Below are 15,618 nucleotides of genomic sequence, written 5' to 3'. Positions count from 1 at the left end.
CAAATATGAAATGTTAGTTATAACACACCACTAACTTCGATTATAAATGTTAAATATCAAACGTTCATAAAGTTTAAACTGAATTTTTTAAAAATAAAAAATTCAACCAAATCCAATTTTTTTTTTTTAAAAAAAAAACTAACCAAACCCAACATTTGTAGTTCGGGTTGATCGGGTTATCGAGTTATATGAACACTAGGCCCTATTGAGACTTATCTTTACTAATGGTTAGTTGACATCAATCAACCGGACAAAATCTTGATCTACGAGCCAAACATAATTAGAAGAGGAAAACAACCAAAACGTTCGAAAACTTGATAAAGGATGTATATATATATATATATATATACACACATACATATACATATATATATATATTTCCTTTTATTAAACATTTTTATATCTTAAACCTTCAATTTGTTGGACCTAATTTAGGAATAATCATGGGTTTATAATGAACAAATACTCTCTCTATCCGTACCATATTTTTTTGAGGAAGCCTAACGCAAAATTAGGAGAGCTTATACTCAAAATGGACAATATCATACCATTGTGGAAGGAAGCCTAAAGCAAAGTTAAGAGAGCTTATACTCAAAATGGACAATATCATACCAGTGTGGAGAGTCGTGTTCATAACACGGCCTTTTGAACACAATTTATCCATTTAAAGCTTAATTTTTAGAATTTTCTAATTAAAAAAAAAAAAGTTTGAGAATATTTTATTTAAATATAGCCAACCAATCACAAGCCACCATGTAATAAATAAACAGAAAATAAAATATTAAAAAAATAATAAATCCTCAACTATCGCTTTGAGGGAATAAAACGCGAAATATGCTGAAAGAAGATTAAAAGGGATATTCGCAGATTAATTCTTCGAATATTCTTCGCCTACCGTTATATTCCCTCGATTCTCCTTTCTTTTTCCAACTGCTTCGACCTCACAATTGCCATTCCCACCACCACAAATTCCATTTCCAATTCCAATTTCTCTCTCGTTTCCCGTTCCGTTTCTGTTTCTCCGGCGCCGGAAACCGTGGTTATGAAGTTCGGCAAGAGTCTGAGCAACCAGATCGAAGAAACTTTGCCGGAGTGGCGGGACAAGTTTTTGTCATACAAGGAGTTGAAGAAGCGGCTCAAGCTTGTGGAGCCAAAAGGCGGTGACCGGCCGAGCAAGCGACCGAGAATTGATGCTGCCGTCGGGAGTTCTGCTGCGGATGGAGAGAAGGATGATTTTTCGTCGAGCGAGGAGATGAATTTCATTAAGCTGTTGGAGGATGAGCTTGAGAAATTTAATAGTTTTTTTGTGGAGAAGGAGGAAGAGTACATCATTAGATTGAAGGTATTTTTTTCTTCTCTGCTTTTACTTTTTAGTTCCTCATTATCTTGGAGAGAGCTGAGATCTGTGTTTTGTTCTGCTGCCGCGAATTTCATTAGTCTTGCAATTAATGAAGTAGATACGATTCAATTCTGGAATTTGACCTAGCCAAATGATCACCAGAAAATCCAATTCTTAGATGTCTACGGATCAATTTAGGCATTTAATCCTATGGTTCTTGAAACAAGATGTTCAGTAATCGTTTAATGTTCATGTATGTTGTTTTTTTGCCAATCTGTAGAACTAGTTGATGATCCACATTCATTCCAGATTGCTGGTAGAGAAAAACCTCATGATCGAGAAATTTACACCAAAATAGTTTGATTAAATTGTTAAATTCATCTCTAGAAACTACAACCAATCAAACAATACAGGTCTTCAAGCTGATAACCAAATTGCTTCCACTTTCCTTTTTGAATAATTCAGGAGCTACAGGACAGGGTAGGAAAAGCAATGGATTCCAATGAAGAGATGATTAAAATTCGCAAGGAAATTGTGGACTTCCATGGAGAAATGGTTCTACTGGAGAATTATAGTGCCCTTAACTTTACAGGTATGCATTATTTTCCCTTTGCTTTTCCTTTACCCTTTCTCTACGTTTATGCATTGATTGGTGCACTTGGCATGGTTGAATGCATTTACACCCTTTTGTGGTCAAGCTCTCCATCTTTCATTATGATGAAAATTCTTCAGTATTGATGAACTTTATGCTTTTTTATGTTCTTACGGCACATAATGATTTCTTTACTTACTTGGGATCTTGAAATTGTGGCCACATGCCGCTGAATCAATTCCTTGTGCGTAGAATATGCTTCAGTTGCCTATGAAAAAGATGAACACTCTGTAAGACTGAAGTAATTCGTTATTGCTCAAATCATCTAAGCGACAATTTGCATACCTTTTTATAGGGCTTGTGAAGATTCTAAAGAAGTATGACAAAAGGACTGGCGCGCTCATCCGCTTGCCCTACAGTCAGAAAGTTCTGCAACAGCCTTTCTTTACGACCGACTTGCTATACACGCTCGTAAAGCAGTGTGAGCTGATGTTGGATCTCCTCTTCCCTTTGAATGAGCAGCCTCCTTCTGGTTCGAATGGAGTCGATGAAGTCGGTGCTCCTACGAAGGCTGCCACCACCAACATTGATGATCTGCTCAAGGCAACCAAGGAACTTTCAGAGATAGAGTATATGGAGTCGCTTTATATGAAAAGCACTGTATCTGCATTACGGGTTTTGAAGGAAATCCGAAGCAGGAGCTCGACCGTTAGCGTCTTCTCGTTGCCACCGTTGCAAATGAACGGATTAGAAGATACATGGAAGAACGTTCCAGTGCTGGAAGAAGTAGCTAAGTAGGATGGTTCCAGGTATCACCAACTACAAGGAAGTTCCCTTATAGCTTTGTATGTCTTCCTTTGATGTTCGTGTGAAGTACTTTTGATACTAACCATAACACGTAAAACTGATATATAAAGTTCAAATGATGTAGAATCTTATAAAGGAATGGTAAATCTAATGTTCACGAGATCTTTAGAAACCGTTTTCTTCCAACCAATGATGAGAGTAAAACTTGATTTAATGATTAAGAGATTTCGAGGGGCCGAGGAATGTTAATGTAATGAATAGAATCAAAGGGAAACAAATGCATCAAAACATTACACATAGAAGTCTTCGTGTGTTTTTGAAAAATGTAATGAATAGAATCAAAGGGAAACAAATGCATCAAAACATTACACATAGAAGTCTTCGTGTGTTTTTGAAAAACTGATACCTGTTCTTGTTTCTAGTCTCTCACTCGATGCGTGAAAATCTTAAAACAACTAAAAAATCTAGTTTTTTTTTTTTTTTTCTTTCAAAATATAAATAAAAGTATTATTTTATCATTTTATTACTTCTAAAATGCATAATAAATATAACACTAAAATTTTGGATATTCATTTCTTTTATTAAAAAAGAGTGACGAGCGATAGAAAACAAGAAACAAAAACAAAAACGTTACCAAATGGGTCCAAAATTAATGCTCCAAAAAACAAAAACAATGTGTTTCTAAACCTTTGATGCATAATTATCCGATAGTTTTTTGTTTCTCTCTCTAACATCCAACGGTATAAAATCTTCGGCTACGTTGTTCTAACTTTCCAAATAATTATTCCCTCTCGTGGCACCGAAGTAGTCGAAAAAAATACCCAACTTTTCTTTCACAATGTTACGTTACAAAAGAGGAAGGATTCAAAACTAAAATTCATAGGAACTAGGGGAGATATTAAATACCTAACTACTAAGGTATACTTAAGTCAACAACTCTACTATTCTAATAAGCTCTTAGTGGCATAACAAGCCCTGCGAGTTTGATTATACAATTTGATGCATAAGATGGAAAACGATCATATTCATTGAACACAAATGCAAGGAATGCAACTTGGATATGCTTTTACAAATGTAAAAGCATATCCAAGATAAGAAATAACTCGGTTTCCTGTAAAATACTAGACTAGGAAAAAGGATGAACTCCGTTGAGTAGAAGGGAAATTTAAATTCATAGTACTCACAAGGTCATGTTATTGAAACGAATCCATAATGATCCAACGAAACAGTTGATCCTTGAGTTGCATAGTAAAGGTAAAAGCATATCAAAGTCAATATAAGAAAGAATTCAGTTTCCTATAAAGCACTAGACTATGAAAAGGGACGAACTCCATTAAGTAGAAGGGAACTTTAAATTCATAATACTCACAAGGTCATGTTATCGAACGAATCCATAATGATCCAATGAAACAGTTGATCCTCGAGCTGCATAGTAAAAGTAAAAGCATATCAAAGCCAATATAAGAAATAACTCAGTTTCTATAGAATGCTAGACTATGAAAAGGGATGAACTCCGTTGGGTAAAAGGGAACTTTAAATTCCTAATACTCACAAGGCCATGTTATCGAAACAAATCCATAATAATCCAACGAAACAGTTGATCCTTGAGCTGCATAGTAAAGGTAAAAGCACATCAAAGTCAATATAGGAATGAACTCAGTTTCCTATAAAACACTAGACTATGAAAAGGGATAAACTCCATTGAGTAGAAGGAAACTTTGAATTCCTAATATTCACAAGGTCATGTTATCGAAACGAATCCATAATGATCCAAGGAAATAGTTGATCCTTGAGCTGCATCTCGTCACGTCATTTGAACTTGGCAACTTGCCCAGCATTTTCAGCCGGTCGACGCTTGGCTCTGAAGTGGTAGACTTTACCAAGAAGGTGTACCTTGGTCATCATTGACGTGCATCAATTTGCCACTCTGAGTGACATTATGATATCCATTGCATTAGAGGGTGCAAGCCTTTCTTCATTGTACAGATCCGACATCATAACTTGTACTTACAAAATCAAAGGTTCTAGAGAAAATTTGATATACCAAACAGAAAAACAGCTACCCTTTGAATCTAAAACCACAAATTTCAATTCTCAGGGGATTACTTTTTGAAGGATGAACATGTAAGAGCATACCACTTATTAGTCAAACAATTGGTAGGCACTATGCAATGTTCAATGTTCAATGTTCAATGTTCATCATCAGAAAACAGCTACCTTTTGAATCTAAAACCTTTCAATTCTCAATGGATTACTTTTTTCCTTTTATGTGTGGGGGAGCAAAGAAGGATGAACATGTAAGAGCATACCACTTATTAGTCAAACAATTGGTGGGCACTATGCAATGTTCAATGTTCATCATCAGAAAGGAGTATAAATTTGGAAGCGACAGCCACATTGAGAGGGAATGAAGAAGGGAGAATATGTACAATTATACCAATTTATAATAGAATTTCACCGAACATTCGGTGGGCAATATGCAAAGTTCGATATTCGTCACACGAAAATAGCAGAATTTTGGAAAGTGACAGCCACATTGAGGGGAAATGAAGACGGATGAAGAAGTAAAATATACCATTTCATAGAGGAATTTCATCGAACAGTTGGTGGGCATTACGCAATGTCCAATATCCGCAACGCAAGAAAGTATGGAATTTGAAAACGACCACCGCAATGCGGCCGTTGAATACTTCTCTCAATAATTCATCCCAAACCCTAACTAGCCCGCGTAATCAGAGCCCAATTTTGATGGAACGGAAATTTCCGGGCAGTGTTTCATGATCCATAATACAAGTAGGTAATCCCAAAGAAAATCATTCACAAATTGGCAATTGGAAGAAGCTAAGAACTTCAAAAATGGAGAACGAACTTACAGAAATAACAACGCCCAAGTAGTGAAAGAAGAAGGGGAAGCTGATCTCATAAGGAGATTGTAAGAAGAAAGCACTCTTTACGTGAATCTCACGGAAGATCATGGGTTTATAAGTGAAAGGCCTTTTGGAAAAGCCCAAACTAGCCATGAGAGCTTATGTTCAAGGAGTTGTGATTCCTAGCATGGTATCAGAGTTATGCCCTAAACTTAGCCAAGTCATGTCAATAAAATCCTCAAATATGGAACAAAGACCAATCCATGTCAATAGAATCCTCAAATATCGAACAAAGAATTGTGAGCTTAGCCAAGCCATCTCAATAGAATCCTCAAACTTAGCCAAACCATGTCAATAGAATCCTCAAATATCGAACAAAAAATTGTGAGCCTCGAAGGTATAGTCAAAAGTGACTAAAGCGTCGAACAAATGGTGTACTTTGTTCAAGGGCTCCAGAAAAAGAGTTTATAAGTGAGGAATACTCTAAAGTGTCATGGGTTTAATGAGGCCTTTTGGAGAAGCTCAAAGCAAAGCCACGAGAGTGGACAATAATATCGTAGAGAGTCCTGATTCCTAACAGACGGGCGGTGGGAAAAGGAAGGCCGGCCGAGAAAATAGAAAATAGAAAATATCGTCATTCATTTTAGTGATGACACGAGAAAATAGAAAAACTATAGTATAAACATCGTCATTCATTTCACCACTACTTTTTTTGTAGTTCAACGATGAGAACAAAGATTCAAATCAACCGTTTATTTTATCGAGGTTATAATATTTTAATTAGTTTAGTTATGTTCGGATTAACATTGCCGACTAAAATAGGCAATTTTCATCGTTTTAAATCATTCATTACGTTGAACGATATCAAATTATGCAACAAAACAATATAGCAAAACAAGAACATTCATAATTTTCAAATACAAACTTAGAAATAATGTGACCCATTATACAAAACTACTGAAACTAATAGGCTTTTTCATCTTAAAATACTCAAATTTGTGGTGCAGCTGAAAGAACTAGCTATCAGCTGTACTCATGAATCCACCCACAAAACCTGCTCCATTACAGCCACCACACAGGATGTCCCTTTTGCCTCTGCAATGTTCATCACGGTACCCTCAGTATTATTAATTCTATACGAAATCTCGTAAGACCCGAAATGAACCATGGTCGTGATTATGCATACTTGACTACACTCACCCACATGACATAAGCTTGATCTTTTTAGCTTCGGGTTACAGTAGTCTAGCTTGTGAGCCAAGCGCCCTTTGAGTAGATGACTCATCAAGGTCATCGAAACAGGACTTTAATCCACATAACATAAATTCGACATTTTTAGCTCTGAGTTACAGTGAGCTAAACGCCCTCTAAGTAGATGACTCATTGAGTCATCATAATCGGACTTTAACCCACGTAACACAAGGTGTTTTGACCTTTTTAGCTCTGAGTTATAGTACTCTAGTTAGAGAGCTAAACACCCTCCAGTAGATGACTCATTGAGTCATCATAATCGGACTTTAACCCACATAACATAAGTTTGACCTTTTTATCTCCAAGTTACAGTACTCTAGTTAGTGAGCTAAATGCCCTCTAAGTAGATGACTCATTGAGTTATCAGATTCGGACTTTAACCCACATAAAAAAAGTTTGACCTTTTAAGCTCTGAATTACTGCACTCTAGTTCGTGAGCTAAACACTCTTTAAGTAGATGACTCATTGAGTCATGAGAATCAGACCTTTTTAGCTCTGAGTTATAGTACTCTAGTTCGTGAGCTAAACGCCCTTTAAGTAGATGACTCATTGAATCATCAAAATCGGACTTTAACCCACATAACACAAGTTCAACTTTTGTAGCTCTGAGTTACGGTACTCTAGTTAGTGAGCTAAACGTCCTCTAAGTAGATGACTCATTGAATCATCAGAATCGGACTTTAACCCACATAACACAAGTTTGACTGTTTTAGCTCTGAGCTACAGTACTCTAGTTAGAGAACTAAACGCCCTCAAAGGAGATGACTCATTGACTCATCAGAATCGGACTTTAAGCCACATAACATAAGTTCGACCTTTTCAACTCTGAGTTACAACACTCTAGTTAGAGCTAAACGCCCTCTAAATAAATGACTCATTGAGTCATCAGAATCGGACTTTAACCCACATAACATAAATTTGACCTTTTTAGCTCCGAGTTACCATAGTCGAGCTTGTGAGAGTTTAAGGACATGCTAATGGTAATTTATAGTTCTACTAAAGAGTAAGGTGGACAAAATATCATTAAAAGCAGGGAGAGCTTTCTGTGCATACCTGCACAACCAGCATAAGCCACCAGCTTTAAACCGTCCATTGAAGTGATCCTCTGAATTCACTCCTGTTCCTTGACACTGAGCACATTGGACAGCACCTGAAAATCGAGGGAAAAAAATCAGTAAACTCAAACTATCTACGAAACGAGGAACCTCGAGCTGATCCAAGAACATTGGAGACACGGCCCCAAGAAACGAACGTGTAGACGAAAATGTAAACAATGGTGCGTGAAAAGGGAGAGGTGATCCTTTGTGCTGGGGCTCTCGGAAGCCCACACCTTCCACTTCTGAGTGCCATTGGACCAAGGCCGTCCCTCTCATCGTGGGGAATTTCTATGTCTCTATCACTTGCCTTATGTCGGACAGTTCCTCTATGATAACCCTTGAAACGGCATCTCAATTGTGCCCCGAATGCGAAAAGAATTAAGATCGAAGGTAATCAGTTGATCTTTAGCTCTATTTCCTACCATATTTGGTTTCTTATAAGTATGAACATAGTCTCAACTTTGTATAAGGATTTCACTTACCATTTCCATCGCAGTCTGTGCAAACTATGCTCTTGTATTTTGTGGTTGGTTTAGTACTATCTGCATCATTTGAAGCCTGCCAAAGCAAGATTATAACACATTCAAACAAACTGAAAAAGAAAAGTAAATTGTGTTCTTCCTTTGTTTCAAAGTATCGTGAAGTTCATTAGAGGTATAATCAGCTCAGTTTGATTGGTGTTAGGCCAAAATCGACGACATTACCAACTTATCGAAAAAATGAAACCAACAACCATTACACTTCAAATCCATTGAACCAAACATAGCACAAGCCCGCTGCTAGTAGATATTGTCCGTTTTGACTCGTTACGTATCACCGTCAGCCTCACGGTTTTAAAACGCACTACTAAGGAGAGGTTTCCACACCCTTACAAGAAATGTTTCATTTCTCTCTCCAACCAATGTAGGATCTCACAATCCACCCTCATTGGGACCCCAGCGTCCTCGCTTACACACCGTCCGGTGATTGGCACTAATACCATTTGTAACAGCCCAAGTCCACCGCTAGTAGATATTCTCCGCTTTGGCCCATTACGTATCGTTGTCATCCTCACGATTTTAAAATGCACTACTAGGGAGAGGTTTCCACACTCTTATAAGAAATGTTTCGTTCCCCTCTCCAACCAATGTAGGATCTCACATTCCACCCCATTGGGGCCCAACATCCTCGTTGGCACACCGTCCAGTGAATGGCTCTGATACCATTTGTAACACCGCTAGCAGATATTGTCCGCTATGGCATGTTACATATCGCTGTCAGCCTCACGGTTTTAAAACGTGCCTACTAGGGAGAGGTTTCCACACTCTTATAAGAAATGTTTTGTTACCCTCTCCAACCAATGTAGGATCTCACAATCCACCTCCATTGGGAGACCAGAATCCTCGCTGGCACACCGTACAGTGACTGGCTTTGATACCATTTATAACAGCCCAAGCCCACCGCTAGCAGACACTGTCCGCTATGGCTCGTTATATATCGCCGTCAACCTCACGATTTTAAAACGTGTCTACTAGGGAGAGGTTTCCACACTCTTATAAGGAATGTCTCGTTCCCCTCTCTAACCAATAGTTAAGACATTGTAACTTCGACCAAAAACTTAGAGAATCAAATCTCTACGATGAAAAAACGATAAAATTAACTCGATTCAGACAGTTTCGATTTGCAAACCTTATTTCAAACTCAATTAATTCTCATCTACCTAGCTAATGGTTGTTCAAACATGCTCTTCCATTCCTACATTAAGAAGTTCCTAATTAAATCCTTCATCTAGGACATTCAGTATAGAGCTACAGACAATCCCATGATTTCCAGTGCTACAATTTGTACATAAATCAGCCATAACCAATCAAGTTCATTGCACAAGAACGAAGAGAAGTTAACAAGAAATGTCCAGAGAAACCATACCTTGACCTCAACGGACAAAAGCTTCCTGGGGTTTGTTCTTTGAAACGCTTCATTGATCCGAAAAGCCTTCTGGGGCACTGAGTTGCCAACAAAAACCCCTACAAAATGCGAAAAGAAATGGCTATGAACACATCTTAAAAGGGAATTAATAGAAGCAAAAGCAGGATTAGAGAAGAACATACCAGGGTTGGGCTTGGTTGAGGCATTAAAGGAGCAAATGGGTGTGGAAGAACATATAGAATATGCCATTCAAATGGGGTTTTGAAATTCTTGGGATTTGTTGTTGAGGAGTGAAATTCAGAAAGTTTTGTGATGAACTTTGCGTTCTGTTTCAGCGGTGAGTGATCGTCTGGTTTGTGGTTTTAACTAGATAAGGCCCATTATCCCCTCCACCTTAATTACCTTATTGCCCTCCATCAAAAATTTTGAATTTTACTCTTAACTTTTTACCTCACAAAATCCGTCGAAGAATATTGATCGAGACTCAATTTTTCGTGCTCGGGTTTGAGCTATAAAGTCTTATACACATAGCTACAGAATTTTGAGTGTCGATTACTTGTTATTTATCGAATGAAATAGGTAGATGTAACGGAATTTAAATAAAGGGTAAAAATGGAAACGTTTGTTCAAATAGATGAAATTTATGGGAGAGAGGATGAATTTGATCCCAAATTTTTACTAATTGATCATTAATCATACATTATTACCACAAAGGTTTCAAAATTTTTTGAGATTTGGTTTTTTTACAAAAGTAAATTATATAGTCACTTGTTAGTGGACTCAGGGGTATTTATGTAAATTCACGTTGTGCATGAGGTAACACTTCACTTCCACTCATTTCTCGCCCTCTTAAAAACCGCAAATTTGATTTGTCTTCAGAGAAAAGAAGCGAATTCAGGATCATGGGCTGCAATCTCTTGTCTTCTTCTCGATTTTTCTCTTGCCCAAGTGAGTTTCGTAATTTCTCAGCCCAGAATTATTGTTAAATTCATGCTTTGTTCTTCAGTTTTTTTTTTTTTTAAGGGAGATGGGTTTTCCTTATGCCTTCACAAATTCTGATATTTGGTTCTTTAGTCTAAATTTAAAATTTGCAGTAATGGGATTGATTTTTGTACTAAAAGTTAGTGCATTAATTTTGTGTTTGATCAGTTAAAGAAGTGGATGGTTCTCTAAGGAATTTGAGAAGCTCATTTTATGGTGCCGATAAAGTGTTTGACAAAAGTCCTCTGAGAAGAAACATAAAAGGCAATGGTGGTAGCTTGTCTGCGGTGGCCTCAGTGGTTTTCTTCCTCACCCTTCTTCATTTACTTTCAATGTCTATTGTGGCCTTTTCTTTAAGAAGGAAAAAGAAAGCTAACTTTTGGGTTTCACAGCTTGGAAGGAGGGTCAAGGGCAGCCGAGAGACTGTAATACCTGACCCAGATTACAGAATTCCGATAGTCTTACTTGGTGGGTACTAAGAATTCTTTGCCTGTAAGTCTTGGCTTACACTTTTTTTCGAAGTTCAGACGTTTAGAGAGCAAAACCATTATTGAAAATTGATGGAGATTCTGGTTATTCCTCATATGTCATGCCAAATCGGCCACCTTAGCAAGTAAACATACATATAGTTTCAAAATCACTACTCAAATATAAACGACAACAATATATTTTCAAATTTCAGCTCACATGATTTAGTATTGGATTCTACCAAAAACAATTTATATCAACGAGGATTTGTCCTTTTTTTACTAAGATCTGATGTAGAACTATGTTTGCATCTCTAACAAACTAACGTTTGAACCTACATTTTGTAGTTCACTGTTATTTTTCTGAGAAATTTACCCTTCCCCTTCATCTAAAGCACATCATAATTGTAACAGGTGCTGCTGGTGGGTTAGCTTATAATGAAAATTTGATAGCAGCTGTCCCTGTTGGTCTTCTTGGGCTACTGCTACTGGTTCAGGTAATAATAAAAAACAATAGATCTTCATGAAAGAAACTTTCACCGACAGGGTTTTAAGATGTATTGTGAGATCTCACATTGGTTGGAGAGGAGAACGAAGCATTCCTTATGAGGGTGTGGAAACTTCTCCTTAACAGACGCGTTTTAAAAACGTGAGGCTGGCGACGATACGTAACGGGCCAAAGCGGACAATATCTGTTAGCAGTAGGCTTGGGCTGTTACAAATGGTATCAGAGCCAGACATCGAGCGTTGTGACAGCGAGGGCGCTGACCCCAAGGTGGGTGGATTGTGAGATCCCACATCGGTTGGAGAGGAGAACAAAGCATTCCTTATGAGGGTGTGGAAACCTCTCCCTAGCAAACGCGTTTTAAAATCGTGAGGCTAACGACGATACGTAACGAGCCAAAGCAATATCTGCTAGCAGTGGGCTTGAGCTGTTACATGTATCGAGAAGATGCCCTCAAATTTTACCCTCAGAAGAATATTTGCTGCAAGTTTTTCTGGACTACGCAAGTTTCTTTATAAGCTATTGAAGATGCATGTATGTTCTTCGAAGTACCAGTTGATGGTTTTTTCTTCGTTCTTCCAGGCTACTCGTGTAAGATTTGTCTTTGGCAATGACGCATTGGTATGTCCACTTAATTTTGCAAAATATTTCTTTATTGTTGTATCAACTATGGGATCTGGAAACATATTTCTTCCCTTTGCATTTGGTCACGGATTTTAAATTTTGTTTATGATCCTCTTGAGATCAGCCCTGTGTTCTGTGATTTTAGGAGGTAAAAATTGGAGATCAGCTTGAGGAGTCAGGTGAAAATGCGTTTGTGGGAGGAAAGAACCGTTGGAAGTAGGTGATTTTACACACCCGAATGAATCATACATGTAAAATGAATTGAATCCATGCTATTTTATTGCAGATATTCAACTTTTGTGAATTGGGAATTATGGTGGCCAAGTTTCCCCATTCTGGTGTACTTTAAAGAGACTCAAACAAAGCCAGAAGGCCAAGTGCACTTCTTCCCAGTGATATTTGTAAGTTCTACTAGATGCAAATGAGGGGTTTGTTAAGGATTTGGGAGTGAGTACCTCGTTGGTTAATTTAGTAGAAGATCATGGGTTTATAAGTGGGGAATACTATCTCCATTGGTACGAGACCTTTTAGAAAAGTCCAAAGCAAAGCCACGAGAGCTTATGCTCAAAGTGGACAATATCATACCATTGTGGAGAGTCGTGATTCTTAACAGGGTTTTGTTATCTTCTTTAGAAGAATGGGAAGTTTTGTTAACTACAATTTTTCTTTAATGATCAGAATGGGAAGCAACTGTATGATGTCATGGTTGAAAGAGCTGGTCCTTCAAAAACTAGCGGACCTAAAGAATCATAAAGAACACCCTTTTTCCATCAAACATGATCAGGTAATACTAACCTGACATTTGAAAAGTTTATATGATGAAATGAGAACTTTGAATTCTGCCGAAATTTTCTTAGTTTACTCTCTTTTATTGTCAGGCACATCAGCATCATTTAAGTAAATTTTACCGTGTAAATGAAGGAAGTATGTACTACGGGAGTACTAGAAACTTTCGATCGAGTATAGCTCAAGTTCTTGACATGAACAATTTGTATATAAATATACCCATAAGATCTCTCTTATTTTTGGATCCCTCCCTTCAGGGAATGGATTGATGTACCTCTTATTAGTTATAGTTGTTAAATGAATGGTTGAATTCAGTCAGATCCACAGAAAAGGAATTGTTCTGCTCAACAAAATACAGTCACATGGTTTCCTATTATCAAATGGTAAGATAAGCATCGAATCTAATGGGAAAATAAGTGTTATAATCTACAAAATCAACTAGCAACAAGCTGAAGAATGCTACAACAAAATGTCAGGAACCAAGAACATCCCATATGAATGGGAAAAGAAAACTCGATAGCGCTGGATTCATCCAATCGAACCAACGCTTCAAAATGCAAGTCCCAAGGGCAGCTTATGAAATGCTTGCTACATCCTTCATCTGGCAATTGAGATGTAAGAATGGCTCATTTCCAAGGCAGTCGATCATTAGACGATCATTAGACGATAAGACGCCAAGATGACTCAAATTTTCTTGATTTTAAGTGCAGATTCTTTGTTCTCTGGACATGCTTTGCAAATGAATTTGATTTCAAGCAGTCTTGGTGCAGTGTGCATCTGTACCACGCTGAATGCAAGTATGGTAACCAACAGAATGAAGGAACTCTCTGATCTCTCTTTTACTACTATTACTAGCTTTTAGCAGCCTTTCATCTTCCTCATAGATGAGATATGGGGCTTCACTGCCCTTTCTAGATAGAATTTTTGTTGCTCCTTTTAGAACATGATACTCCCATCCCTGAACATCGATTTTTATTAATAGCACCTGTTCTGAATCTGGGATTACTTCATCTAGTGGAATTGACTGAACTTGAACTGCTATTTCTTCATTAGATTTGAAGGCTAACTTTGCACCAGTTGCTGATACAGCACTGTTGTCAAGCCGTCCAACCAACTGTGTAATAAGCAGAAGTCAATGAGCATTTCTGTGAATCATAAATCTTATGAAAGAAGCTTACCAAAAACAGAAAAAACCAGATCAGGAAAAGGCCCAATGCTGCCCTTTCATTATAAAAGCAAAGAAATCAAGAGTTCAAAGCCAATGTCAATATACATAAAATTTTGCAACGACCCGACGTCCATCGTTAATAGATACTGTGTTCTCTGAGTTTTCGCTTTCGGGCTTCCCCTTAAAGTTTTTAAAACGCGTTTACTAGGGAGGTTTCCACAAGAATGCTTCGTTCTTCTCCCCAACTGATGTGGGATCTCACAATCTACCCCATTGGGGCCAGCATCCTCGTTGGCGCTCATTCCTCTTTCCAATCAATGTGGGATCTCACCGTTTTTAAATTATAAGTATAAGAATCACGAATACATATCAACTAATTTCATAGAAGAGAATACCCTACTATATTTGATTATCGAGAAACTATTGAGATTTAAATATCCAAAGTAGGTAATCACCCTCTAGTAGAAATTTATACAAACTAAAAGCTCAAGACTCTCAAGAAATTAAGGGCTTTGATCGTTAAGCTTGTCAAAGATTCGAACATGTGACCTCTAAGCAAGGGGGTCACTTGGAAGATAGAAATGTGTAGATATATAGAACACGAACTGCATTTTTTTTTTCGAGACCATTGAACATAAGTTTCTAAAATACAACATTTGACCGACACCAATTACCATTCCAAAGATCTCCTCGCCCTGAAATTATTGAACTGATAAAAAGAAAAATACATTGCTAGTTAAATTAACTCTCAATCTTCATCAGCGACAACCCACTCAGTTAGCTCCCAAAAAGAATGCAATCTTGTCAACATATTTGAATGAGGCAAATATTCATTTTATGATCTAATCAAATCTAATCACAAACGAGACTAAGTTCAGCAGCAAGAACCAAAACTGCAAAGATTGAGATAATGAAGTAGATTAAATACCTTGTGCACGGTGATATTCCCAAGATTATCTGAAGCAGCAGCCTGAAACACATTCACCAATTCCCCAACCCTATTCAGATAAATTCCATCACAAATTCTCTGCAAATTTTCAAAAACAGGCTCAAACGCCAAAACACGAAACCCCATCGCAGCAGCGGCGAAACTAGCCATTCCAACATTGGCACCCACATCAACAACAAATCCATCTCTGGAATCGCCGCCCTTCATCTTCTCCAAAACCTGTTGAATCGTGACAGAAATGTCAGGCTTCCGAAAGGGCTTTCCCTTAAGGATCCTGACG

General features: G+C 37.7%; 4 protein-coding genes and 2 long non-coding RNA genes across 6 annotated transcripts in view; 2 read left to right on the top strand and 4 right to left on the bottom strand.

Annotated features, from left to right (window-relative positions):
* Positions 1 to 852: 852 nt before the first annotated feature.
* Positions 853 to 2,900, top strand: LOC111798574 (SPX domain-containing protein 1-like). The gene is made up of 3 exons (XM_023681816.1): positions 853 to 1,342; positions 1,805 to 1,931; positions 2,287 to 2,900. The coding sequence occupies exons 1-3, from the start codon at positions 1,043 to 1,045 to the stop codon at positions 2,727 to 2,729; spliced, it is 870 nt and encodes a 289-aa protein (XP_023537584.1). The 5' UTR covers positions 853 to 1,042; the 3' UTR covers positions 2,730 to 2,900.
* Positions 1,977 to 2,385, bottom strand: LOC111798576. Its single transcript, XR_002815723.1, has 3 exons — positions 2,277 to 2,385; positions 2,131 to 2,199; positions 1,977 to 2,045 (listed from the first exon to the last, which is right to left on the bottom strand). It is a non-coding gene; the product is annotated as an uncharacterized LOC111798576 (long non-coding RNA).
* On the bottom strand, positions 2,788 to 5,677 carry LOC111798575. The gene is made up of 4 exons (XR_002815722.1): positions 5,314 to 5,677; positions 4,291 to 4,347; positions 4,108 to 4,163; positions 2,788 to 3,973 (listed from the first exon to the last, which is right to left on the bottom strand). It is a non-coding gene; the product is annotated as an uncharacterized LOC111798575 (long non-coding RNA).
* A 754-nt stretch (positions 5,678 to 6,431) lies between these two features.
* Positions 6,432 to 10,207, bottom strand: LOC111798573. Its single transcript, XM_023681814.1, has 5 exons — positions 10,041 to 10,207; positions 9,859 to 9,956; positions 8,436 to 8,511; positions 7,910 to 8,006; positions 6,432 to 6,700 (listed from the first exon to the last, which is right to left on the bottom strand). Exons 1-5 carry the CDS (start codon positions 10,105 to 10,107, stop codon positions 6,622 to 6,624), a joined length of 417 nt encoding a protein of 138 aa, XP_023537582.1. The 5' UTR covers positions 10,108 to 10,207; the 3' UTR covers positions 6,432 to 6,621.
* A 488-nt stretch (positions 10,208 to 10,695) lies between these two features.
* Positions 10,696 to 13,544, top strand: LOC111799055. Its single transcript, XM_023682446.1, has 9 exons — positions 10,696 to 10,806; positions 11,008 to 11,138; positions 11,232 to 11,307; positions 11,721 to 11,803; positions 12,394 to 12,432; positions 12,581 to 12,651; positions 12,722 to 12,836; positions 13,114 to 13,219; positions 13,314 to 13,544. The coding sequence occupies exons 1-8, from the start codon at positions 10,761 to 10,763 to the stop codon at positions 13,186 to 13,188; spliced, it is 636 nt and encodes a 211-aa protein (XP_023538214.1). The 5' UTR covers positions 10,696 to 10,760; the 3' UTR covers positions 13,189 to 13,219; positions 13,314 to 13,544.
* A 21-nt stretch (positions 13,545 to 13,565) lies between these two features.
* The window catches only part of LOC111799054, a 2,463-nt gene continuing 410 nt past the window's right edge, over positions 13,566 to 15,618 (bottom strand). The window contains exons 1-2 of the mRNA XM_023682444.1: positions 15,318 to 15,618; positions 13,566 to 14,335 (exon numbers count right to left, since the gene is read on the bottom strand). The exon at positions 15,318 to 15,618 is cut by the window's right edge and continues 410 nt beyond it. Of these exons, the coding sequence (XP_023538212.1) occupies positions 13,973 to 14,335; positions 15,318 to 15,618 (664 nt within the window). The 3' untranslated portion in view covers positions 13,566 to 13,972. The remainder of the gene's footprint in view (positions 14,336 to 15,317) is intronic.

Source organism: Cucurbita pepo, chromosome LG07, assembly GCF_002806865.2.
Source record: "Cucurbita pepo subsp. pepo cultivar mu-cu-16 chromosome LG07, ASM280686v2, whole genome shotgun sequence".
Taxonomy (NCBI): Eukaryota; Viridiplantae; Streptophyta; class Magnoliopsida; order Cucurbitales; family Cucurbitaceae; genus Cucurbita; species Cucurbita pepo.
This window is presented reverse-complemented; position numbering and strand designations above follow the sequence as displayed.

Coding starts and splice junctions, on each gene's coding strand:
- LOC111798574 (XM_023681816.1), top strand. CDS start 1,043: ATGAAGTTCGGCAAGAGTCTGAGCAACCAGATCGAAGAAACTTTGCCG. Junction 1,343..1,804: donor AGTACATCATTAGATTGAAG/GTATTTTTTTCT, acceptor TGAATAATTCAG/GAGCTACAGGACAGGGTAGG. Junction 1,932..2,286: donor TAGTGCCCTTAACTTTACAG/GTATGCATTATT, acceptor ACCTTTTTATAG/GGCTTGTGAAGATTCTAAAG.
- LOC111798573 (XM_023681814.1), bottom strand. CDS start 10,107: ATGGCATATTCTATATGTTCTTCCACACCCATTTGCTCCTTTAATGCC. Junction 9,957..10,040: donor CTCAACCAAGCCCAACCCTG/GTATGTTCTTCT, acceptor CGCATTTTGTAG/GGGTTTTTGTTGGCAACTCA. Junction 8,007..8,435: donor CACAGACTGCGATGGAAATG/GTAAGTGAAATC, acceptor CTCGATTTTCAG/GTGCTGTCCAATGTGCTCAG.
- LOC111799055 (XM_023682446.1), top strand. CDS start 10,761: ATGGGCTGCAATCTCTTGTCTTCTTCTCGATTTTTCTCTTGCCCAA. Junction 11,139..11,231: donor TGTCTGCGGTGGCCTCAGTG/GTTTTCTTCCTC, acceptor TGGGTTTCACAG/CTTGGAAGGAGGGTCAAGGG. Junction 12,433..12,580: donor TCTTTGGCAATGACGCATTG/GTATGTCCACTT, acceptor CTGTGATTTTAG/GAGGTAAAAATTGGAGATCA.